Below are 26,139 nucleotides of genomic sequence, written 5' to 3'. Positions count from 1 at the left end.
CACATAAGCTAATCGCTTTAGAAATCAAACATAAGATTCTTCATACTTTTCATAAAAAAATATTTAACAAAATACGCTATCTCTTGACTTGTCCACGTACTACACTCATTAACTTGAAGTGTATAGATAAGAATAGATAATACCCGAGTAAAGCTCTTAATTAGCAAACAAACAAATTGTGTACAAAAATGTTCAATCTAATATAAATAAGTGCCTACGGTATATGCACGATAATATATACATTTTTTACAGTCCAATACACACATACGCATATGAAGATATGCCTGTATTCGTATGGTAGATACCACACAACACTAGAAATAATTAAATGTTCGATTTATGATCTTCCGCTCAACGCTTGAGCAACCCAAACGAATTCTAGTACAAACGCGAATGCAAACAACAACAAAATGTACATTGACACAAATAAAGCGAACACATACTGTAGATACAAATAAATAGTTGGAATGTAAGTACCTATACTTGTCAAATAATAAAAAAAAAAACAAGCATAAGACATTAAGAAAGAATATGCATATAAGTACAGTGTTACCGCGATATATTGTACATAAAATTATATGAAATCGATAAGGTGTAAGGAGGGAAGTGATTCATGGAAGTTTTTCAGACTTACTGTAATAAAAAAAGTCTAGCCTTACAATTAGACCCAGTTCGTCTTCCGACTTGTGGTGTGGACTTAATGTTTTTTCGAAAATATAAGGTTTTTAAATATTTTAAAGTCGATTGCAGACAACTGATAAGTTTTATAAGAACTTTTTCATCTAAAAATTCGAAGGTTTCAGTCCGGGGAACAGGGATCGAAGTTATTGCTGTTGTAGCTTTATGAAAAATTCCACAGGTTTACTTAGAAATGATTCTAAGTTGAAAACTTTTGGAGGCCTTACAATTCGGATTCTATGATGATAGTAGTAAGCACTGCTAACACAAATACGGACGATATGCATATTTGAGATTCTGTATAAGTAATGTACGAATTCAATGATGTTCACTTTAGCGTCAGTCCACTGTAAGCCGAAGACAATCAACCGAAGAGCAGCTGCAAACAGCCATAGAATCGACGAATATCGGAAAAGACATGAGAATAATGCATATTTGGTCAGTGACTTGTGGTGATGATGTCGATTCCGATACAAAATTACTGCAATTAGCATTTTATCTTTTGAAGAAGTGGATCAAGAAACACACAAACAATATGTATCTGTGTATGTAAAGCTAATCAATCATATGCATGAAACAATCTATATCGGATTGTCAACGTCAACAAGGAGGGCACAAAACGGTATAAGAAATTTCAATTTTTGGGACAACTTTTGAGCAGCAGAAAATAACAACAGCACATACAGCTACTTGTGAGCCGCTTAGCACAGCACCCCCCAACCTACTAACATCGTACCCAGCTAAACACTCGATTGCTCTAATCAGTGTTTCGTGGTTGGTTTCGTCATCATATCCGAAGTACAGTAGGTGTTTAGCCACACTATCCAACCAATCACTACATAATTGACACCCAACAATCGACAAACGTCCAAGGAACAAAGCAAAACGGCAAAGCGCACAGCACCACACACACCACACTCGGGGTAAAGCGCATCATCAATGCGCGCTCTGCTGCGTTTTCGACTTTTGTCGCCGCCGCTTTGCTATTCGAATGTTCAGGCGAGCGATGGTGCTGTTTAAAATGGCCGGTTGCCAATGAGCTGCGGCGATGTTTGCATTGTATTTACCACGACACCGTCAACGCCACCGCCACCGCGATTGCTGTTCTTCTTGTTGTTGCTTACTTACTCGCCTGTTGGCTGGCTTGTGCTGGCTTGCTTATTGACTATTATACACTGTTTTATTGCCCAAATGTCTGATTGTCTAAATGACTCGGAGAAAAGGTGTAACCCGCAACAACAACAACAACAACGACAATCGAAACAATAAGTAATATTAAGAAAATCGTCTAAATGTATACACACGCGTCTATATGTACAAGTATGTCGAGTAAATATTATACGATACTAGTTATATGTATGTATGTAGAGTACGAGGCGGGTGTTAGCAGTTAGATAGAAAGTGCCACTTGCCGTCGTAAGCAATAAATTCTCTAAATTGAGAGTACTCATACACAGCGCGTCTACTCCTTCTACCGCCCTCATATGTACGTGCTGTGGCTGTGGCTGCGAAGCGTCGTCATACGAGTCGTTGATATATTTCTTATTTTTTTAATTTCATTTTTTCGTTGGCTTTGTTTTCCAATGTTCGATTTCATATACATATGTATGCACGTATACTATGCCGTTGTGAAATCTCTTTTATAATTATTAGCAAGCATTGAATTAGGGGTTGATTTTGTGTGGGAAACGAGTCCGTGAACCTCGCCACTTTACAAATTTTACTTTGTGTTCCGAAAAGAGAGTGGTCGCACGTAGTAATGTTGTGCCAATCAATGAAAATCAACATAGCTTACATAATACGCACTGTAGGCAACCTGGTGGAGGCGTTATTTGAGCGTGAACACGAAATTTGGATTTCTGCATATTTCCACACAAATTTTAATCAAACTTTCCAAATTAATTTTTTTTCGACTTTTTCCAATTTTTTTTTCTACTTTTTCCAATTTTTTGATTAATTTTTTCTAATATTTTTGGTATGCAAATGATTTTGCAAAACGCAATATGTATCACAAAAAAATTCATTTTAATTAGCTTATAGCATTTCTATTTTAAGTTTAGCTATGCGTGTGTGGTTCTTGTTGTTGTACACTTTTCTGCTAGCGAAAATTATTAGAATTTAAATGACTTTAATTTTTGCCGTTTATTGGTGACAATTAGTACATTTATTTGTTGTATATATCTCTACACACACACACACACACACATAAATAGTATACGTTATTTGAACGATTGTACTAATAAAAGACATTATTGAAGTGAAGAAACTATAAAAACCGGTTTTTAAAGGCAAAAAAATTACTCAAAGCCGGTTAAACTGTAGTCATGTACATTTCTTTCTTTTTTTCGTTATTGTTGTTGTTGTTATTTGTACAAATGAGATAATTAAATGCTCTGGAGACGTTACACACACAGAGCACATCATCGTCATCTCCCATAAAATTGTGTAATCTCATATTAATTCAAATGATGCTTTCCCATTCGAAAGTACACGCTAAACGTATTGAAATGGAACTACACATATTCGTACACAGTGACACATACATACATACAAACACACAAACCCACATACATATATGTGTGTGGGTTCGTATATAGGAAACTCGTGAAATGAATAATTATAAATAACGAAATTAAAATGTGTACCTTTCTTTTTAATATACGGATATGCATACACATTTAACTATATAAAAATATACAGCAGATATGCGACGTTCATATGTATATACATATGTATGGTACATAAAAATACATAAAATAGAGCGCAAAATTACTCAGATACTTAGTGTATTTGTATAATTGCTTTAAGACAATTTCAATTTTTTTTATGGAGTGACGTATGGTATTTAGAGATGATGAAATTTATTGTAAATAAAAATAAAAATATTCGATAAAACTGCAAGTTTTTGGAAAATATTTAAGAACGGATGACAAAATTCGAATTCGAAGCTCAAACGTTAACTGAAATAAGTTAAGATCGAAATTCGAATTCGAACCTTGAACGTCAACTGAATAAAGTTAAGATTCACCCTCAAATTCACTTCAAATGGAATATGTTAGGAAGATGAACCGAAAAGTCAGGCGGAGACCTTCAACTTCTCTGTTAAAATTTTGAAAATCTTGTTGACAACTGACATTTAAAAGTTTGACAACTCATTTTTCATTATATCTCGCCATTAGCGTTAGGAAGATACTACATTAAAGTAATTCGAATGCAATAAATCGAATGTTCTTCGGATATTTTTAGAGGAACTAATCTCTTTCGGTTCATATAACTAAGTAGCAATATTGTTTCTAATATATTGATAATCATTCTGCAAAAGTTCCCGAATTTCTACTGTTTTTTTCATGAAATAACATCCATACGATATTGAGACATGTTTCAAAAAAAAAAAAAAATCAGAATTAAAATTCTGTTTTTGTTTCATTGAAGTGCTGCATCTGAAACTATTTACCAAAAGAAATGTGAAGACAAAAGTTCACTTATTGAGTGAACTTTGAGTAATTACAGGGTTACGACAGATTTATCAACAATATAACATCGTTAAACGATCAAAAATATAACATTATACACACATACACAATTATTATCGATTTTGCGAAATATAATATTATCCAAATCGCGAAAATAGATATTTCAATATTCATCTTTTCGAAAAACTTGTACTCGTACCGTACTCGTACCTAGAGTACCAAGATGGATTCAAACAAAGAGAAAATCACTTTATACTCTCTTTTTTCCGACAATTTGAGTCATTGGTAAAACAGGAAAATCGACCAATTTCGAAGTTAGTCTCCAAAATCGAAATAATTGCATTCGAAGTTCGACTTGAAACAAAAATTATTATTAATTGCAGTATAAGGATACTAAAAATTCCAAAATATGGATGCAAACCGAATGTTCCTCTTGATTCAATGGTATAAAAAACTTTTTCATAAAACTTATATGACATATGTTCGAAGGGGTCCAGTATTTTTATATCTATAATTTTTTTCGAAGATCAAACTTTGACCCTTCTAGCATCTGTCTTAAAAGCTTGACCGAAATGTTTTATACACAATTCAATTAAATGGAGAATGTAAATTATATCTTGTGGCTATATGCTGTAATTAATAATAATATTTTTAAAAAGTCCAAATATTTCGATTTTGGAGTCTAATTTCGAAAATCGGAGAATATAATTTTTTCACTTATGACTCAAGCTGCTGGAAAAAAATTAATTTGGTTCCATACCCAGAAAACTGTACGATTTTGCCGTACAGTGTTATTTATGGATGATTAAATTACTTCGATCCAAGTTAAATATATGAAAATATGATACAACAAGGCTTGGCTTCAATAGTTTTTACGAAATCAACATTAATATTTAAATATGTTTTCAAACGTCACAACTGACAGCTGTCAGACTTTTAACAGGCACAAAATTCAACTCTTTAAATTATGTTGTTTGGTTCAAAATATTTGTTAGTAAATTGGGTATAAAATATTAAAATAATTAAATGTATTAAAAAATATATTAAACTAATAAAATTACAAGAAAAACAAATAGCATGCATAATTATAAAAGAAATATGTATGGATTAAATACAATTTATGATATATTATTGGCTGAAATGTTTTGTTTTTACTTTTAATAAGGACTAAATAAATATAAACGAAAACAAATAAACAAAATTTAGATAGAAAATCATGCGTGACTCTCGAAAAAGGTTAAAAGTTTTCGAGTGTGGGTAACAAAATATATTCCGAACTTCGTCGATTTTATCTAGGTGTAAGTACAGATACACCCTTTGTTTGACGCCTTTTTTTGAACAATGAATATCAACTATTTAACACAACAATATCATTTTGAGGCGCGAAGGGGAAATTAAATGGCATTAAAAACTATATATATATAGACACATACATATGTATAGACTCTTATGTTTAAAATAATATAATACAAGCAATTAGTTTTAGTTGCATAACCTTAGTACCACGAAAACGATTCAGGCTTATATGTATAGTAAATATATATAATAGATACATATATATTGTGGTTAAGCGAATGTGGGGGTGAGTAGTAATGGTGAATTTGTTTTTAGGGCATTGTAAGTGGTAAGATGGTATTTTGTTGTTGTATGTCTTAATATTTAATAAAAAATATTGAGAAAAATTGGCGATCATTACATTGTTCATACTAACCAAATACATGGCCAGTTTATTCAGATCCAAATTAGCCAACTGACTGACATCGGTCGTATTTAAGAAGCTCAACATAAATCCAATATCGGCGGCCGTTGGCATCTGTGCTGCAACCGTGGCTGCTGTAGCTGCTGCCTGCTGCTGCTGTTGTTGTTGTTGCTGTTGATGTTGATGAGCAGCAATATTCTGTTGTTGCTGATGCTGTTGCGACTGTTGCTGTTGTTGTTGAGCCTGCGTTGTGTTGTTATGTTGTGCGTGTTGCAGCGATTGTGCCAAATGCTGACCACCACCACCACCAACACTTGTTGTCATGCCTTGACCAACAATATTCGGTACATTAACTACATTCGAGTTGCCGGCATTTGCAGCTGCGGCTGCGGCCGCTGCAGCGGCTGAAGTGCTGGCACCTGTTGATAACTGTTGTGGTGTTTGCCGGCCACCGCCAACACCAGCACTGCCGCTGCCACCAGGGACATTCGTTGTATTCTGTTGTATGAGCGCTTGTAGGCTACGATTGCCCGCTTCGATTGTGCTCGTTTGTTGTAGTTGGGTGGTTGATGTTCCGGCGCCGGCTCCGCTGCCGACGCCGCCAGCAGCAGTGGCAGCAGCATTTTGCATCTGCATTTGCATGGATTGTAGAGTTGGCGTTGTGGGCACCGATAATGGCGGTGTGGACGAGACCAACGCTTGCAGCTATATATTCACATATGCGATATAAAGAAAGGAAGAAAGGAGTTGGCAATTTGGACAACGAAATTTCAACATATTTTAATTTCACTTTAATGATGCGAGTTTGTGGAGAGACATTTAAATGCGATGTTGATGGTTGATATTTTCATTTGTTTTTTTTTTTTTGGTTTTCTGGAGGGGCACATTTCTATATTTTTGCATAAATTTTTTTGCCAATTTTTTTGAAAAATGTGGTGTATAACCTCACACAGTATAACTTTACTAAGTTTTCGATGAAAGGTCTCCCTTTTTTGTTTGAAATATTTTTTATATTTCAAAAATACTTTTATAAACACTAAAATACTCGCTTGAGTATATAAAAACTAAAAAAATCAAATAAATACTGAAATAATTATAAATAATCTACAGACGTTTGGCAGTTCCACGCAATTTGTTGATATACATTTGAACAAAATTTAATTTTAATTAAAAAAATGTTTTCTAACAGCAAAAATGTTTGGAATATAATTTGAGGTTATTGAATTTTTTTATAATTTTTTTTTCGATATAAATTATTTTAAATCTTTTTTTTAAATACATATTTTGTTAATTTTTTTTATTATGATAATTTGTTTCTATTTTTTTTCGATTTATTTTTTTTTTAATATTTTTTAATATAAATACATATTTTGTTAATTTTTTTATTTGAATTAAATATATTAATCATTATTTTTAGGTTCATAATTTGTTTCCCGAATAATATTAAAATCAAATTTTTCACTTCATAAAATTGTTTAAATTTGAAAAATGTTAGCTTTTAATAACAATGAAAATGTTAATTTTTTTAGAAATTCAAAACAAAATTTTTCCTCTTCTTGTTAATGACCAAACAGAATTGCGTGGCACCAAACTTTACTCAAATACACTGTTCAAAAATAAATTTATTCACTAACTAAAAACATTTACAGCCAAATCCAAAAGAGTACTACCCAATTTAGACAAAAATTATCGACACAATAGTTAAGCTACAGTTGTATAAGGATAGACATACCCAAAAGTGAACAATATATAAAATATAATTTTTTGTAAAGGTGTGCAACTTTCGTTAGAATCTGCTTTTTACATCTTATTTCTAGAAACACAATTCTTGAGATTCTTTTTAGTACTCTTTTTCGTTATAAAACACATGAGTTTGACAACTCGCCACAGTCGAGCGAGTGATATGAGGTCACATAGAGTATACAATACAATGGAAGTATGGGAAATGTTATGGATAATGGTGGCACTTACCTTAGCTTTTTGTTGTTGTTTTAATTCTTCTTTCTTATAATTACGCTGATAGGCTGTTATGACACGCCTCAAACGCGTATTCAAATCCTGCATAGATGGCCACATGGTGGCATCTTCAACAGCCATAGTCGTCGGCGGATAACTACTTGCAACACTTTCCTCCTCATCTAAGCCTACGGTGGTCGAATTAAGAGTGTCATTTTGCGTTTGTTCATTAGTATTAGTAGTAGATGTAGATGTAGTAGTAGTAGTGGGTGTGGGTATGGTAATGGAAGCATTAGCTGTAGCGCTACTGCTGGTTGCAGTGGTGGATTCAATGGCGGTAGTATTTGTGTTGGCGGCTGTTGCACTATCGACAGCACCGACCGGCGTCGTTTCAGTGTCAGTGTCTGACTTCATTTCACAAACATTATCAAGCTTAGCCGTGTCGGCGGCTTGAGTTGTCGCGCCGTTGTCTGTGGGTGATGCCGATGCTGATGTTGAGGGCGCCGTTGTATCGGTTGAAGTTGAATCTCCACCAACAGTGGCAACCGTGGTTGTCATTGTGGCATCGGTATCGGTCTCCGATTTGACATCGCTGCCGTTCGCATCGTCCGTGTCCATCGCAACTGGCGCTTCTGTATCAGTTGTGGTGGATGACGAAACCGCATCGGTTGCCATTGTTGTCGCTTCATTTTCAACATGCTCAACGGCGGCATCGACATCGATAATCGCTTCGTTTGCTTCTGATTTTGCATTTTTCTGCTCGGAATTTGGAATATTTTCGTTATTTGTCTGATTGTCATCAGTTTCTTTAACTTGTGCACTTTCATTTTCGTTTGCCTGTTCCTTATTATCGTTTGGTACGTCGGCGGTGCCGTCGACAGTAGCCACAGTGTTCGCAGCGACGACACCAACAACACTACCAGCGTCAGCGGCTTCGCTTTTCGCCCGTTTTTTGCTCTTACCCGATGAACTGGGACGCTCGGGATCGAGTGAATCTTTATTGTCACCGGTCGTTAGCTTGGTGGAATCAGAGTCTTTGGTCGCGGTGCCATCGTCGTCAATCTCTTCGGCATCTTCATGTTTCGAGTTGGCATCGTCTTCATTTCTGTTTTGTTAGAAGTAAATGGCGACACAAATTAGTTTTGTTGTTGGAAAATAATAACTTCGTAAGATTATGAAAAATATGAATTATTAAAATATATTCTTAAGAATAAAGTATATTTGAACATTTAAGGCATGCTTAACAGTTGGAACCACATCAAGAGTTTGGGTAGAAAAAGAGTTGACATCGAATTCGAAGTTCAAAAAATTGTATTTAACGATCTGAATGCTTAGCTAATGAATGATAGTTATGAGTTGAAAAAGGGAACATTCTATAGTCGATCTATGATAATTGGGGATTTATGGCGTAAAAATGAAGCAACATAGATTCGAAGATTCCAATTTCGAAAAAGAAATTCACTGTTTTTGTTGTTGTTATTGTAGCGACATACAATATTCCTCAAATATGAGGCTGCTGAATTGACAGGCCTTGACCAGATAAAAATCCGGGTCCGTTCCGGTTATGTTATTCGTCCAGCGGACAGAGTTAAGTGCCTGGGTTTCATCCTGGACAAAAATCTCTGATGGAAACCCCACATATAAGAGCGAGCTAAGAAGGCCTCGATTGCCTTATACTGCAGAGGAGCCATCGGAAAAAGATGAGATCTCTCACCAAAAGTGGTTCTCTGGCTATATGAAAATATAGTCAAGCCTATAATGTTCTATGGGATACTCGTGTGGTAGAGGTCGCTTGAAAAAGTTCCACTACCCAAAAGGCTAGTAAGCATTCCACTAACGGCTCTCCTTCGTTCTGAGTGCCGCACTTGGGACGACACCAACCTTTGCACTTAACGCTTTATTGCATATATCACCGGTGTACATAGCTGACAGGTGCATGGCCGCGAAAACTCTTATCAAACTTAGGGAATCCGGGTTTTTAGAGGAGTGCGTGACTGGGAACTCAATAATCAATCGCACACTTCGACATCAGCCCGAGGTTATTGGATCAGCACCATGTCGCCGAGACTAGCCCTGACAACAACTTCTCAACTCTTATTACTTCAAGGAACGTTTGGGTGGGAAGAAGTCGTTGAGAGGCTTCTTCACGGATGAGCAGAAGATTACGGGAAAAGTAGGTGGAGAAGTGGGGGTAGAAATGAATAATATCTGCAGATTTGTAGTAGGTTCAGGCCGCTTTGTAGACTCCTAATCTGAGGGGGGATCCTGGCTTCAGAAAGGACTGTTTTTCATAGTCTACATCTTGGTTATTAAAAATATGTTTTCATAAAAGCTAATATAACGCAGATATTATTCTATAAAAAAACACAGAAACCCCGTCAAAGGTTTGTAAAACTATTTCAGGGTTCACCGATCCATCTACAACTAAGTCCGGAATTCAAGTGATCAATAATGGAAGTAACTTCTAAGTTAGGTTTTGATTTAATTGTATGCCACTATTTGCAGAAACCTCATGCATATTTATGTGTATTTTGGTGATTAGATTTTCAAATTAATATGTTTACATTTATCTTCGAGGTTAGTACAATATTTATATAACTACATATTATATTATATATATTTTATGGTTAGTACTAGTTAATGCACGATTTCATATAATGCTCGTACAAACTGTGGTTAGTATTTATATGTATGTATGTATATCGTTAATTTGGCACTTACGTCGGCAAATTCGTTACGGCCGTATCATCACCGGCACCAACATGACTCACGAAACACAAATTCGGATCGGCGCGTATTTGACGATACATCTCACAGCCATGCTTGTATGTGCCGACCAAAAGACTCTTGTCACAGCACGCGGGATTCCACCATGATGCTGGCACTTGATCGGGCGTTGCGGGCGGGCGAATGGGGAGCTCGCTACATGGTTATATAACATAAATTTTGTTTGTAATTATAAATAATGCGTGTTGGTGAGTGTGTTTGTGTGTATACTTTTTGGTACAGAAATAAATTAGAAAAAATAATAATTTTGCAAAAGAAAAAAAAAAATTAAACAAAAACTAAAAACAAAGCTTGTTTTCGATAAAAAAAAACTTATTACAAATATAAACCAAGTTTGCTCAAAACAATCGAAAAAGAGTTCAAAGCCAATTGAGTACTACTTAAAGTACGAAAATGCGTGTAAATAAAGTAAAAAGCACTACCAATCCAAATAGTACACCAGAATTTACAAATATAATGCGCTTAATTTAGCAGAATTTAGAAAATCGTTAATTAAATTAAATTAAGTATATAATTCTTTTTTGGTATTTTGAAAAAGAATTTGGAATTTTTGTTAAACTCATTACAAGTCGCAAAAATTAATTAATTAAAGAACACTGTGAGTAGTAGCCTCGTATATTCCCTGTTCGCCTGTCATATTTATGATATCCTCCAATACTCATTTGTTGTTTGTTTTTTATTATTTATTTATTAACTATTTTACGCTCATTTCATCATATTACCTTTTTGTGTTATTTTCTGTGTGAGAGTAGGCGCGATAGCTACACGATGAATTTGTATACGTTGAATAAAGAAGTTTATTGTTTCAGTTAATGATGGACTAATTTGAATTTAGCGAGATCAGAACTGATAAGTTATGTATTATATATGTACATATGTATTAGGTATGTAAAGCGATTGAGTTTGAATTAATTTATTAGCGCTTAAAATTTAATTTAATGGCAATTCAAGTAATGAGAATTACTATATATAATACAGGGCTAAACAACTGCGGTAAATGCATATATGTAGTTAAAACACAGCAAATATGTACTTATACTGAACGTATGGAAGACACAGATAAGACAATTAATGTAGTAGAATTGTATGTGAACACCGAGAATAATGATAATTTCATACGAGTTTATGGCATTTTTTCAATTAATGGAGAAAACTGAAAAACATAATTACACATATATAAAACGAATGTATTAGACTAGATAAAGAGAATTATGAACAATTTTTTTCAGTATATACTACACCACTCTGATTTAGGCACAGTTTCCAAAGCGAGTATTTTCATTTAATTAGTAATGATTTTTGAGATTAGTCGAATTAAAGAATTATGTGGTGCAGCATATTAGTTAACTATAATTGTTATTTGGTTTGAGTTTGGCAACAAATGGCAATCCTTTGAACATAAATGAAAATACATTTCATAATAATTAAATTGTAACATTGTAGGAAATAACACATTTAATAATTATGTAGAGAGTTATATATAAAGGATTTTTCGATAGGACGCTACAAAAGTTCACCGATATAGGGAAACGTAAACGACGCCATATTTTCCTCTTTGACATTCTCTTCAGTAAGGTTTGCCATTTCATCATGAAAAGATGTATGAGCCAACAACGAGTCGAAATTATTAAAATTTACTTGCGAAATTCGGAGTCAGTGGCCTCAACTTTAAGAGCGCTACGTCCAATTTATGGGCGTCATAATCATCCTGTCTGATCAACAATTGAGCGTCAAGTGGAGTAATTTGAATCCACAGGCATAGTAGAAAATATTCCCGTGTTAGTGAGACAAAGAATTGCCCGTAGTGTCGAGAATATGGCTGCCCTTAGCGCATATTGAGGAAGACCCAAATCAGTCTCTCACACGTCGTTCTCAAGTGTTGGGCATGTCTGTGACGTCGTTGTGGCGAATTTTTTGAAAAGATCTTGGTCTACATTCCTTACAAGATCATATAGACGCATGAACTGAATACGCTTGACCACCATAATCGTCATATGTTCGTGAATTGGACTGAGTAATAACTTGAAAATTATCGGGATTTTCATCGAAAAATCATTTTTAGCGATGAGGCTCATTTCTGACTGAATGACTTCGTCAATAAGCAAAAGATGGGGTCAGGCACAAGAATAAAGAATTTCATTGATATCCTAAACCGTTTTTGTTTTATTTAATAATTTTGTAGCGCCCTTATTGAAAAACCCTTTATAGTTAGTATGTAGAAAAGTTATATATAAAAATGTAATTAGCATTTAAACGTATATTAGTCAGTCAAGTGATAGTGTGAACAGTAGAAGCAGCATATTAATAAATTAAAAAATAGAGTTGCCATTGCAAAAACCATGGCAACACCAAGCTGAAACGTAACGGCAGCGCACCAAACAATGTATATGAAATTCAAATAAAAATTACTAAAATTACATTTAAGTAAATAATTACGAGTAAAGAAAACTAAAAAATAAACAATTAACAAATGATATGAAAGGTAAAAATTATAGCAAGTTATGCCATACAAAGAATGTTTGATGAAATATTTTGCTTAGAATTTGCTGTTACCTGACGGGTGTGTTATCTTTGATTTGCTGCACTAGATCACCAATAACCTCATGTTGTATGTAGTAGAGCATACGTACGCGCAATAAGACTCTGAAAATATAGGTAATGCAATGCAATGAAATAAAGAAAATTATACAAAAAAGAATGAATAAGAATAAAAAAAAAATTATTGAAAAAATAATAAAAAAATATAAAAATAATAATAAAATAATATTAAAAAAAAAACAAAAAATATAAAAATAATAAAAAAAATAAAAATTAAATTAAATTAATAAAATAAATAATAATAAAATGTCAAAAAAATACATATGTATATATTTTTATACATAATAAAAATAAGAGAGAAAGAGAAAAAGAGTGTGAGAGATAGAAATTGACATTAGTGAAAAAATTCCATAGTAATTTCGACAAAAAAGTTTTCGATTCCACACGACTCACTTATTCGCGTGTCTGCTCAAATGCTTTTTATAAGCACATTCCAAGAATGCATCGGCATCGAATTTCTCCTGCTTACTCCAGTGATTGGGGTCGGTGAGCGCATTTTGACTAGCGCTCGCATTTGGATTTGAAGTCGAAATCGGTGTCGGTACATTTGTGGGTGATAAATTCGCATTGGTTGGTGATGCTGTGGCTGATGTAGCGGCACTTGTGCTGGCGCCAGCATCCTTATCAACCTCCGTTTTGCCGGTTGGCGTTGAAGCTGCTGCTGCGGCAGCAGCCATTTCTTTCTGCGCTTTACCGCCATTACGACCTGCAACGAGTAGCAATTGTAGATTAGTAAAATGCATTTAAACTAACTGTAGGACAAAACAAATGCTAGTCTTTAAGCTGAAAACTTACAAAGATTATTCACATGAATATAGGCATATTTACAGTTTATTTGTAGCACTAAATATAATTAACTTATTTACATTGAATGTGTCGCAGATTTGAGGTTATGTAATGATCACATATATGTTTGTATGTATGTATATGTATTGCTATACAAAGTGTGTTCAAATGTGTGGAAATGAAATGAAATGTGTTTCAGCAATAAATCTGCGACTTTTCAAAAATAAATAAATTCTACAAAATGTGTTTATGTTCATATGGTATATAAAAGTGCATAGTTATGTATATAATATTTCGTATATGGTCTAGTTTACAATACTACTATATATATAATATCTAAATTTCAAGCATTTATTTTTTAAATTTATATATATATATATATATATATAGACTACATACAATGCTAAAGAAACAATACACGCACATCTTTTATTAACACCCAATAGAGTTTACGTTACTTGAATAGTAAAGAGTAAATACTTAGGCAAAGATATTTAGCAATTTTAAAGATATTAACAATTTATAAATTAATTTTCAAAAATTAACAAAATTTACTTTATTTGCAGTCAATATTATATAAGTTACGCTAAATACTGCTTTTTATGCATTTGCAGTTTGCAATTTAAGTTTATACACCGCTTCCGCGTCTATTGTGCTTTACGCTCCCAAAAAGGATATTTATTAAGTAGCAGCCCATCTCAACTTGTGAAAACGTAAATACAAGTATTGCGATTGGTTTTTTTCTGTTTGTTTGTTAAATTTACTGGTTTGAGCGTGCGTGCGCGCATTAACTACGTCCGTGCAGTTAGAGTGCGTGTTTGTATCTTTTACCATACCTTTTGCATTCCTACCTCGTGGCACCAAATTATGTAGGCCACTATGATCCCTGCTGATCTTTTGCACTTCACCATCCTCAGTCGGTGTTATGAGATCCCAAATGAAATTCTTGATTTTCTCATCCCCCTTATACACTTGCAGGCAGTAGAGCAGCTGTGGAGAGTTTAAAAGAATTAAAATTTTTGCATAAAAAAATAAAAGCCATTAAATAGTACTTACAATTATTCTGGCGCAGTCTTCCACGTCCATTTCACGCCAGCCACGCTTGAACTGTCCTAATTCGAGTATTTCTGGCCAACGACCCCAGCTGGAAAGTGAAAGTGAAAAGAGAGAGAAGATCGCATTATTTATTTGTTGCCTCTAAAATCATTTGTTGTTGTTTTTTTATAAAAAGCAATCAGTGTTTGAGAAGATTTATACTCAGCGAAAACCTAAAGTTTTCTCAATATTAGCATGGTTGGTCATCATTTTTAAAACAAACTTCGAAAATTAACTAATTTCCAATTTCGTATGTACTGTAAGCAACAAAGTGTCAATTCCGAAAAAAAATTATAGAAAATATTTCTATAAAGTACAATCTTTGTTCATTTATCGATAAAAAAGAACTTCGAATTTAATTTCAACAAAAATCAATAAAAAAAATCAATCTTAAAAAAAAAATAATAAAACATCAATCAGAATAAATAAAAAATATAATAAATTAAAAAAAACAAAAAATAATTTTCACTCTCCATTCGTATAACGCGTTTTCAACTCTTTACTTAATTTCCGCCGTTTATATAAAAACCAATTCAAAATGTCTATACTGCAGCATTCGGAAGGCGATTATACCACATATGTGTCAGTGCGTCCTAACAGTTTAGATACACGTGGTAAAATGCCGTATCAAGTTAATGAAAATCAGACTGCCGAATTCACATTGGAGACATTCATCAATAATCTACAATTGGATCTATACCGTTTGATGAATGAGGAGGCAAAGGATGAGTATTTGGAGAAATATGATGCTTTGGATATGTTTACTGCGGTGCAAGAGATAAATCGCGAATTGGCTATAGTTAAATTGGAGAATCATTTTCTCATCGATTTCCTCGAACGCAACGATCCGAAAATGCTGATTGGCCTCAAGACCAGACGTTTCACAGCAACCGCACAAAGGCGTACCACTACAACTAGTTCTGTGGGCAGTGCGCGTTTATCGAATGCGACACCGAGGCGTTCAATTAGTTCGCGACCCTCCGAAACTGTTTCCATGTACAATACGAGTCAATCGAATTACACGGGCGCTTCGAAGAAAGGACCCGCCGGTATGCATAGTGGGCAAATGGAGTATAGACTAAATTACAAGTCGAAATGCGATATGGCAGAGAAAGCAACAACGGAAGTCGAAAAACGTGTAAATGAAATTGAGACCAAAGGTGGGTAGGTGTACAGTTATTAAAGTGAGAAACCAATTTTTACGGTTAATAAAATATTGCAGCAATGCAGGCGATTAAGCTGCTGAATGCTAGAATTGAGGAGCTGCAATTTCGGTATGATGAAACCGACGAAACGATGAAGAACTTCCAATTGCACTTTCTAAAGGACGAACGTGACATTACTTTCCTGGAGACGGCTGGAGAGAAACAAATTGAGCGTAAATTCAAAAAGTTCGTCAACAATTGGTTGAAAAATGCACGCGCTCTGCTCAGCACTATGCGTCTACGCAACACAGCACTGCATGAGAATTGCGCGCAACTGCGTAGCGATCTCATAACAAAGTCCGATTTAAGCGGCATCTTGAGTGCCGTTGACTTTGAGCAATTGATGATTAAACGCAATGAGCTGCTAAACTCGTTGGACGAGAAGAATGCGCACATGGCTGGTTTGAAGAGCGTCACCGGCAAGGCATCGCTCGCCATGTCGGAGGAAAAGCAAATTATGATGAATATTGAGGAGGAATCGAAATCAATTGCTAATAAGACGGTGGATGTGATTAAGAACGTGTCACAGTTGGAACGTGAAGCTAAAACTGTCGAGGAGGAAAATAAGAAGGAATTGAAGATATTGCAGTCACTCAAAGAACAGCTGGAGCGTTATCAGGCGCCGAGTGTAAATCAGTATGTTGAAAAGAAGGATGAGTTATTGATGTTGGAGAAGGAGGAGAAAATGTTGCAACGCAAAATTTACATATTAAATATGAAGCTCAATAATGTTTACAAGCGTTGCGCGAAAAAGTAGTGACACAGTGTTGGCTTACTACGACGGATAATTATATAATTTTTTATATTTTTTACTCTTACGTGTATAAAACTAATTAAATATGTGTGTGTATACACTTACCCGAATGATAGCAGACCCTTCTCCACTTTGAAGCACTCAGATTTGGCCCAATTGCCATAATGTATTTCATCCAAACCTAGCGAGGCTAAAGCGTCGCGCTCTCTTGGTATGTACTCGTCATTAATGCTAGTTTTCTTCTCACGCTCACGTTCACGCATACGTTTCTCCTTACGGCGTCTTGAACGTAAACCTAAATAAATGAAATTACAGTTAGTATTTTAATCATGCTTACAAAGACGAAAATAACAATGTAAGAAGAAACGCAAAGGGCCTTCATACTTACTTATGCCACCCTCTTCATCGCTATTATCATTGGAAGAATCATCTGAGTTGATCTCCATGACATCCTCATGTCCGTAGCGCTTAATCTGCGTGCGTCTGCGTGGCTCTGAGAGCACGAGATCTTCGGTCTCATCGCGTTCACAAGCATCCGGATCAATATCGGCTTTCTTGGCCCACTTGGTCCAGAAGTCAGGATCATCGATTTTGATATCCGAACGATTGCCGGAAGCCGCAAACGAGGCTTTTGAAAATGTGGAACCCTTTTCCGATTCCATGGTAATAACTTGTGTACGTCTTTTCAATATCGAATCGATGTCTTCTTCACAGAACTTATCGCCCGCATTATCGTCGTCCATTACAGCACCGTAGGCGCCCTTACGCAGCAAATCTTCAATTTCTTTCTTCGACAACTGTTTGCTGTTGCTACCATCCTTGGAGTTGTGCGTATTCATCGATTGTAAAACAGCTTTGTCCAAGCCCAGCTTAAGTGAGGCCTTATCGAACATTTCACGTTCGTATGTATTGCGGCAAAGCAGCCGATAAATCTTAACCATTTTACGTTGACCGATACGATGACAACGCGCTTGCGCCTGCAGATCATTCTGTGGATTCCAATCGGAATCGTAGATGATAACTGTATCGGCTGCAGTCAAGTTGATACCCAAACCACCGGCTTTGGTACACAACAAGAAAACAAAACGATCCGAACCGGGTTTGGAGTAACGATCGATAGCCTCTTGACGTAAATTACCGCGTATGCGTCCATCGATACGCTCAAATGGATATTTGCGATAGACTAAGTAGTCTTCCAAGATATCTAGACAGCGCACCATCTGACTGAAAATCAGCACACGATGACCATTCGCACGCAGCTTTGGCAGCAATTTGTCAATCAACACCATTTTACCAGCGGATTGTATGAGATTTTTGTAATACGACTCCGGATCATCGCCGTGTTGCGCACGGAAGTCGTATTGTATCTGCTCTTCGGCGCCATTCAACAGATACGGATGTATGCAGCATTTGCGCAGCTCCATCATGGTGTTCATGAGATTGGGTATATTCGCGGAGGTGGTACCTTTTTTGAGGAAAGAAAAGTTCTGTTCCAAAATACCACGGTAGTATTTCTTTTGTATGTTTGTGAGTTCTACTTCTATGATGGTTTCCTCTTTGGGCGCTAGAGATTTCTCGACATCATCTTTGAGACGACGCAACATCATTGGCTTCAGTAATGCTTGCAATTTATTCACTTCCTCTTCAGTATGCAGACTACCGAATTCACGCATGAATTCCTCGGGGCAAGAAAACTGATTCGGCTCGAGGAAATTCAACAAAGAGAACAGTTCACTTATGTTGTTTTGTAATGGTGTACCGGATAGTAGCACACGGTGTTCTAAATTCAATTGTCGGAGACCCTCCAACAATTTGCAGTTACGATTCTTCAAACGATGTGCCTCGTCGATTACACACAAACGCCAATTAAACGATTTCAAGTCCATGTGATCTGTGACAATCATTTCGAATGTCGTAATTAGTACATTGAATTTCACTGGCTCTTTAAGCACTTTGCCGCTTTCGGTTTTATAATAGAATTCGTAGTCTTGTATCATTTGTTTGCTCGTTACGGAACCGTGGTAGACCACAATATTCATGTCGGTCCAACCCTCAAACTCGCGTTGCCAATTCGGTATGGTTGATAATGGCGCAATGACGAGGAAGGGTCCGCGTATTCCATATTCATAGACCGAATGTACAAAGGTTAAACTTTGTATAGTCTTGCCTAAACCCATCTCATCGGCTAAGATACAGTTGTGTGAGTTGTACCACGAGAACTTCAACCAATTCAAACCCTCTAATTGGTACGGACGTAAGGTATTGCCACTCTTATAGACTGGTGTCTTCTCCAGTTTCTTCCATTGTTCGGGGTGTGGACGTTTCTTGTTCTTCCACTCAGGGCGTGGTGGTAATTTATTGAAACGCATATACTGCTCAATCTTATCGTCATCTACATCCTCTTCCAGCTCCCATGTGCAGTCTTCGTATGGTAATGACTTCCATTTTACCAAATAATGCTTTGTGGTTTCGCCCGTATTTTCATCTGTGTGCACAGACATGTCCAATACACGATCGACTTCGACAAAATCGGGATTGAAAGGATCTTCCTCGATGCTGTCGAAAATGTTCATTTGTTGTGCTTGTTTTTGCTGGAATCTGCGAATCTTGGCAGTTACTCTACGATCGCCTTTGAATAATTCCTCTTCGGTACGCCACTCGCAATGCAGATAAGAGAAGTTGCGATATTTGACGAAGTACTCTTCAACGTCAATATAAACTGGTTCTGGTTTGTTTGTGCTCGAATCGGCATCTTTGCTCTTATCATCATCATCTTTATCGTCCTTATCTTTTTTATCCTCCTCTTTGTTACATTCACTAGCATTTTCTTTGTCTGCATCCTTTTCGGGCACGGTTGTGGCTTCACCATCTTTGAGCTCTTTCGTTTCGGAAACGTCAGCTTTCTCGTCCGAGTCCTTTTTAACCGAATCGTCGGTTTTTTCGGCCTCAACTTTAGCTTCAGCCTCATCAACATTCATTTTCTCTGCATTTTCTGTATCCTTGCTTTCTATATCAGTTTTGCTTTCAGCAGTATTCTTTTCAGGTTCTTCAACTTTATCAGCGTTACCCTCTGTGTCTTCGTCCACTTTCTTTTCTGTTTCTGTTTCGTTTTCTATAGCCACTTCTTCACTCTTCTCGGCTTCATTTTTAGCGGTGTCATTTTCCGCTTTACTTTCGCCATCTTTGTCTTCAATATCTTTAGATTCCGTTGTGGCATCTTCATTTTCTTTCTTTGCTGCAACATCGTTGCTTTCAACATTCTCATCAGTATCCATTTTCTCAGAATCCTTTGCGTCGCTTTCCGCATTACTTTCAATGCCATCAGTCTTTTCAGATACTTTTTCTGATTTCTCAGTATCCACTTCCATTTTGTTGTCTTCAGCTGAATCTTCGCCCTCTTTCTTCAGTTCTTCAGCTGGTTTATCTTTATCAGCTTCTTCGGATTTTTCAATGCTTGTATCATCCTTATTCTCTTCTTTAACCTCTTTGTCATCTTTGACATCTTTGTCTTCTTTGGGTTGTGATGGTGGTGGATCCGGTATGAGTTCACGTCTTCCCATGCGCACCGCCAATACATACTGTACTACCATACTATCTTCATCGCCAGTATTGATATATACATAGTTGGGCTTGGAAGACAGTGGTGGAGGTGCTTCCAAAGACGATTTGTCTTTATCCGCTGCTGTACTGGAGCTCGCTTCGGTTGCATTGCCGTCTTCCGGTTCTCCCGTTGTAGGCTTTTCATCGATGGTGGCACTTTCACCTTCTGCACCCGAGTTCGCTGCACTGGTATCTTTGTCAGCATCACTGCTTGGTGGCGCAATAGCTGCCGCGGCCGCTGCAGCTGCTGCTGCATTCGAAGTTTTCTTTTCTTTCTTCACTGGAGAAGCCATCAGCGACGAATCATCGTCGGAGAAACGCAACATTACGTCGTCAATATACTTCTTACGTTGAGTATTGCGGGAAGACCGTCGCTTATTTGTGTCCGTTTCGGAGTCGGGTGGCGGTGACGGTGGTGGCGTGCTAGCCAGTGTATCATCTTCACCATCTGATTCGGGTACGATGCGACCGCGATTACGACGTTTCTTAAGTGCACGTGCAGAGAGTTGGCCTCTACGACGTGTGGTGTAGGTGGCGTCATCGCTGTTATTACCACGATTGCGACCGCCCGAACGCTTCTTGTTTCTACGACTCGGCGTAGTTGCGGAATCACCCGCAGAATCGGGTACTGAGTCAATAGTCTCATCGCCGGCTTCTGCAGACTTTTCGTCATCCATATTCGAGCGCGTTGTTGGTATTTTGGACACTGGTATGTCGTCGTAATCGGGAGCATCCCCATCGATATTGGTAGATTTAACTTCACTATTGGGATCGTCAGATGTTGTAGTTTCAGGCTTGTTGCCACCATCCGAGTTGTCATTGGCGGCGTTTTGTTCGGCGGCATCTGATTTACATACAGAAAGCGGTTTGTTGTCCTCGGCTTCACTGCCTTCACCTTTTTCGTCGTCTTCGCCATTCTTCTTCTTTTTAGCGCTACTGCGTCGGCGTATTGAAGCAAGCGATTCACTCGAGTTGAGTTCACCATCTTTTAACTTCTTCGCTTTAGGTGTGCGATCGCGCGGTGGCTTATTCGGATCTTTTGGTGCACGCGGCCTACGGGGCGGTTTCTTTTTCTTTCCTGCATCATCCGTTGAAGTGTCGAGTTCGTTGGCTGAGTGCACAACATCTTGCGAGTGATCACCACTACCTTCATTATACTCAAGCATACCCACTACCGATGTATCACCGGCACCCTGTGTGACACAATCTTCCGATACGGGCAACTGTGTTGTTGGTATCGCATTCGGTGGCATTATGTTGCCACTTATGTCCATAATATCGCTAGTCGGTTGTTGCATTTGTTGCAAGGCAGCCTTTTCCTTCTTTGTGCGTGGTTTGCGCGGTTTATTGGCACCCTTACCACGTCCACGACCGGTGGTGCTGGATACCTGCGGACTCTCAACCATCATTTGACTGTGGAGCACACTACTGCTGCCATACAAGGCAGGCATACCGCTGGTCTGGTAGAGCACACATTGTGGTCCACCTCCGGTACATTGATCGTTTAGCTCGTGTTGTTGCAACATATTCAAACGCTCTTGTAGGCGCACTATTTTCTCTTGATGATCGGGACCTGTCGGTGGCATGCAGTACATTTCTTGCAATTGCTGTTGCAATGCCGCAATTTCTTGTTGATGCAGAATCGGATAGGGTGGATACATATGACCCGGCGGTGGCACGGGTGGACCATATGGTGGCATCATCATGGGTTGTGTACCATCATAGCCCATAGCTGTCATGCCAGGTGTATTGGCCATTGGATGATGAGACATCAACGTTGGCGGCAGCATTGTCGCTATCGGTGGCTGTGTTTGCGCAAATTGTTGTTGTTGTGGAGTTGTTGAGACCGTTGTTATATTTGGTACTGCAGTGAGCTGAGCAGTGGTATCGCCGACGGCTGTTGGTGGCGCCGCAGTTTGCTGCGCTGGCGTTGGAACTTGTTCCGTTAGTGGCACCACTGTCTGTGTGGTGGGCGTTTGCTCAGTAACCACAGGCAGTTGCTGTTCGGTTTCTGTAGCAGAGAGCGTCTCTTCGGAACACTTAGCTTGCTCCAGCAATACATCAGTTACGGCGGTATCTGTGGGCTTCATTATCTCCTCTGGCATTTCAACATCTGCAATGGTGGCATTGCACGATTTGAGGGACGCACTGTCCTCCTCCATGGGTTTAGTAACATCGGCAGTTGTGTCATGTGTTTTGAAACCGTTCTCTGTCGACTGTTCGTTTGAGGGTAACTCTGCGGCGCATTGCTGAGCCGTTGCATCTTCAATGATATTCTTGCTTTCGGGAATTTGTTGCTGCAGCTTGCTGGTGGCATCGAAATCATTAAGATTTGTCGCAGCGCCAATAAATGATGATTGCGAATTGCTATCGAGCATCGCGGCCGCAGCAGAGGCTGCCGAAGATGCGGCAGCTACAGCGGCGCTTGTTGAAGACATCGAATTGTTGTCGAAAAGACTAGCGCCAGCGCTGTCCAGCAGTCCACCGTGTCCCGTAGCTGTGGCCGAATTCGAGTTGCTATTCAATACCGCATTGCCGAGACTGTCAATGCCCGACATTGATTGCTGCTGATGATGGCTACTGTTGATCGAACTTTGCGAATTGCTGTCATGCACTGAGGTGGGCTGATTGTTGACAATGCTATTGGTCGAGCTGTTGCTGCTGCTGTTGTTACTGTCGTTCGCTACTACAGCCAATGTGGAAGAGTCGTTCGAGTTAGCTGTCTCGTTAAGAATGTTGGCCAAATGGTGTGAGGGTGTTGATGTCGGTGTTGGGGGCTGTTGTGGCTGCTGCTGCTGCTGTTGCATTGGCAGCGATTGATGTTGAAGTTGTTGTTGCTGTTGCTGCTGCGCGGTCACAGTTGGGCTCGAAGCTATGGGTGACGAAATATGCGCTGGCGACATAGCCGGCTGAGTTAACGGCAGCTGGGCTTCACGCTGCGCTGACTGCTGCTGCTGTTGTTGTTGATGTTGTGATAATGACTGTTGCTGTTGCTGTGGTTGTGGCTGAGGCTGCGACTGCGGCTGTGACTGTATTGGAGTCTGCGTCTGGGTTATAGTTTGTGTCGGGGTTGACGTAGGCGGCGGTTGTGACTCCAATTGTGCAAGTTGTTGCTGCTGTAGACCCGATTGCAGGCTCGCTGGCGCATCTTGTGTCGCCGTTAGCATTGCAGCAAACGGATCGCCTAGCAACTGGTGGTTATGCTGCTGTTGATATGGTTGATGCATTTGTTGTTGGGGCGGGGGTGGATTATGTGGTGACAATTGTGGGTGATGTCTTGGCGACTGCTGTTGTAGCATAGTCTGCTGATGGGGCGATTGCTGTTGCTGTTGATGTGGCGACGGTTGTTGCTGCAACTGCGACTGCACATGTGACGGTTGCTGTTGCTGCGCCTGAGAAGTCGGTATAACCCCCAGTGTGGGGTCATGTGTACTCGCGCTTCTGTTCATAAGCGAGGCAGTCGTATGGTCTGTAGCTGGCGGTAGCTGATGATGACCTATGTGATGGATGCTCGGTAAGCCAGGTGGTTGATGATGCAATTGTTGCTGTTGTTGGGTAGAGGGTGGTACTTGTTGTTGTTGCTGCTGTTGCGCATGCATTGGTGACATAGAGGGCAACTGTTGCTGTTGCAACTGTTGTTGTTGCTGCTGCTGCTGCTGTTGTTGTTGTTGATGTTGATGACCACTACCCACAATATCATTAATGGAATGCTGTAATTGCTCATTCAATTGCTGATGCTGAGGTTGTTGTTGTTGTGGTTGCGGAGGTTGCGCCTGCTGCTGTGGCGGCTGTTGTTGTTGCTGCTGCTGCTGCTGTTGTTGCTGTGGTGGTCCAATCGATGATGGATGTCCAGACGGCGGTTGCTGATGTGCCATACCCTGTGCTTGGGCATATAAGTTCATTTGTTGCTGTTGCAGCTGCAACTGAGACTGTGTCTGAGCACTCATCCCGCTATTCACATTCAATGGCGAGGGGTTTTGTGGTTGTGGTAAACCTAAATGTGGACTCCATTGTAGGTGATTTTGTGGTGAAACCGGCATACGTGGTCCCATCGGTGACATTGTGGCGTGACTCGACGCCTGACGATAGGCCGACGGATATTCCATGGGTACACCGCCCGGACCAGACATAACGCCCTGCGTTGGCATAACCATCTGTTCGAGTGCTTGTAGGGTGTTGACAACTGGTGGACCACCGCTAGCCTTGGAGCTTGGCGGTCCACTATTTGGTAGTTGTGGACGTGGCGATGTGAGACCAACCATTCCCGAAATGCTGTGATGCGTCGGCTGTTGCTGACCGGGTGAATTTACTTGCTGCTGTGTTTGCGCCTGCGTTTGCGACTGTGGTGGCGGCTTAGCTGGCGACATGCCGGGCCGTGGTGACATTTGTGGATGTGGTGACATTGTCGGTGGCCGCGGTGACATTTGTGGCGATAATTGCGGAAATGGTGCGCGATATTGTGGCGATGATGATAATTGTGATGACGTAGCCTGATGCTTGGCTGAGGACAAATATGACGCTGCGGCGGATTGTACACTCTGTACATTGCTTTGTTGCTGCTGATTCTGCTGCTGTTGTTGCTGCTGCTGCTGTTGCTGTTGCTGCTGCTGCTGTTGATGATGACTACTGTAGCTTGGTGGCACTCCTATACTATGCGGTGGCGGCAAACCAGCACCGGGAAGTTGCTGATGTTGGTTTGGCGGTTGTATTAGACCAACATGATTTTGTTGCTGCTGTTGTTGTATTTGCTGCGGCTGTTGTTGATTCTGTAACATATGCGAGGTGGGTTGTTGCTGCTGTGGTGCACCCAAACCAGGCGGCAATGACGACTGACTTGCGTTGCTGCCATGCGGCAAGCCAGTTGGCGTCTGTTGTTGTTGCTGCTGCTGACCGCCCGGTCCCATATGCGCACCCAACTGTCCAGCCTGCTGCTGCTGTGCAGTTAAGTGATGCGTTGGTACGCTAGTCGGTGCAGCCGATGTTGGCACATGCTGTCCATAAGGATTCGTCTGATCCAAATGACCATAGGGGACATGTTGAGCAGTGCGACTCGACTGATGTTGCATAGGATTACCGTAAGGGCTATGGGTATAACCCTGCGGACCACCCGGTACCGGTACAGAAGCACCAGCTTGTCCCGCCGAAGTCGGTGCGACTGGATATAGTGGATGTTGACCCGGTGCCTGTGGATAATGTTGCGGCAGACGGGCTTGCTGCTGATTGGCTTGCTGTTGTTGCTGCTGCTGCGGTGTGGGCGCTTGCTGTTGCTGCGGTTGTTGTGTCTGTGACAAGGCGCCGTAACCTGCAGCACTTACACTTGGCCCAGGTTGCTGCAATAAACCACTGATACCCATTTGCTGCGTTGCATATGATAGCTTCTGTTGATCCTGCTGACCGTAGCTGGGCATATGCTGACGATAACTATAAATGCATTGGAACGGAAAGAGTTTAGTTGAAAATGTAGAAACATTGTAAGAATGCGTATTCTTTATGCTAAAATATTTGTTT

The 26,139-nt window shown here is 39.1% G+C and overlaps 2 protein-coding genes and 1 long non-coding RNA gene across 19 annotated transcripts in view; 2 read left to right on the top strand and 1 right to left on the bottom strand.

The window, feature by feature from the left end:
* LOC105214821 (serine-rich adhesin for platelets) overlaps positions 1–26,139 on the bottom strand; it is a 69,540-nt gene that overhangs the window by 25,685 nt on the left and 17,716 nt on the right. For 4 of the 17 annotated variants that reach the window (XM_054226720.1, XM_054226718.1, XM_054226721.1 and 1 more), the window contains exons 4-13: positions 17,420–26,052; positions 17,137–17,326; positions 15,034–15,121; positions 14,814–14,967; positions 13,585–13,897; positions 13,147–13,236; positions 11,316–11,354; positions 10,528–10,728; positions 7,822–8,911; positions 5,848–6,555 (exon numbers count right to left, since the gene is read on the bottom strand). In XM_054226720.1, the coding sequence (XP_054082695.1) occupies positions 5,848–6,555; positions 7,822–8,911; positions 10,528–10,728; positions 11,316–11,354; positions 13,147–13,236; positions 13,585–13,897; positions 14,814–14,967; positions 15,034–15,121; positions 17,137–17,326; positions 17,420–26,052 (11,506 nt within the window). The remainder of the gene's footprint in view (positions 1–5,847; positions 6,556–7,821; positions 8,912–10,527; positions 10,729–11,315; positions 11,355–13,146; positions 13,237–13,584; positions 13,898–14,813; positions 14,968–15,033; positions 15,122–17,136; positions 17,327–17,419; positions 26,053–26,139) is intronic. The other 13 variants (XM_029042009.2, XM_029042012.2, XM_029042016.2 and 10 more) reach the window with 9 other exon arrangements.
* Positions 10,833–12,887, top strand: LOC128920155 (uncharacterized). Its single transcript, XR_008470278.1, has 2 exons — positions 10,833–12,274; positions 12,377–12,887. It is a non-coding gene; the product is annotated as an uncharacterized LOC128920155 (long non-coding RNA).
* On the top strand, positions 15,430–17,141 carry LOC105214819 (coiled-coil domain-containing protein 113). The gene is made up of 2 exons (XM_011188479.3): positions 15,430–16,232; positions 16,295–17,141. The coding sequence occupies exons 1-2, from the start codon at positions 15,611–15,613 to the stop codon at positions 17,032–17,034; spliced, it is 1,362 nt and encodes a 453-aa protein (XP_011186781.2). The 5' UTR covers positions 15,430–15,610; the 3' UTR covers positions 17,035–17,141.

Source organism: Zeugodacus cucurbitae, chromosome 3, assembly GCF_028554725.1.
Source record: "Zeugodacus cucurbitae isolate PBARC_wt_2022May chromosome 3, idZeuCucr1.2, whole genome shotgun sequence".
In the NCBI taxonomy this organism is placed as follows: Eukaryota; Metazoa; Arthropoda; class Insecta; order Diptera; family Tephritidae; genus Zeugodacus; species Zeugodacus cucurbitae.
The sequence above is the reverse complement of the archived record's forward strand: the minus strand, read 5'-3'. Positions and strand labels throughout refer to the sequence as shown.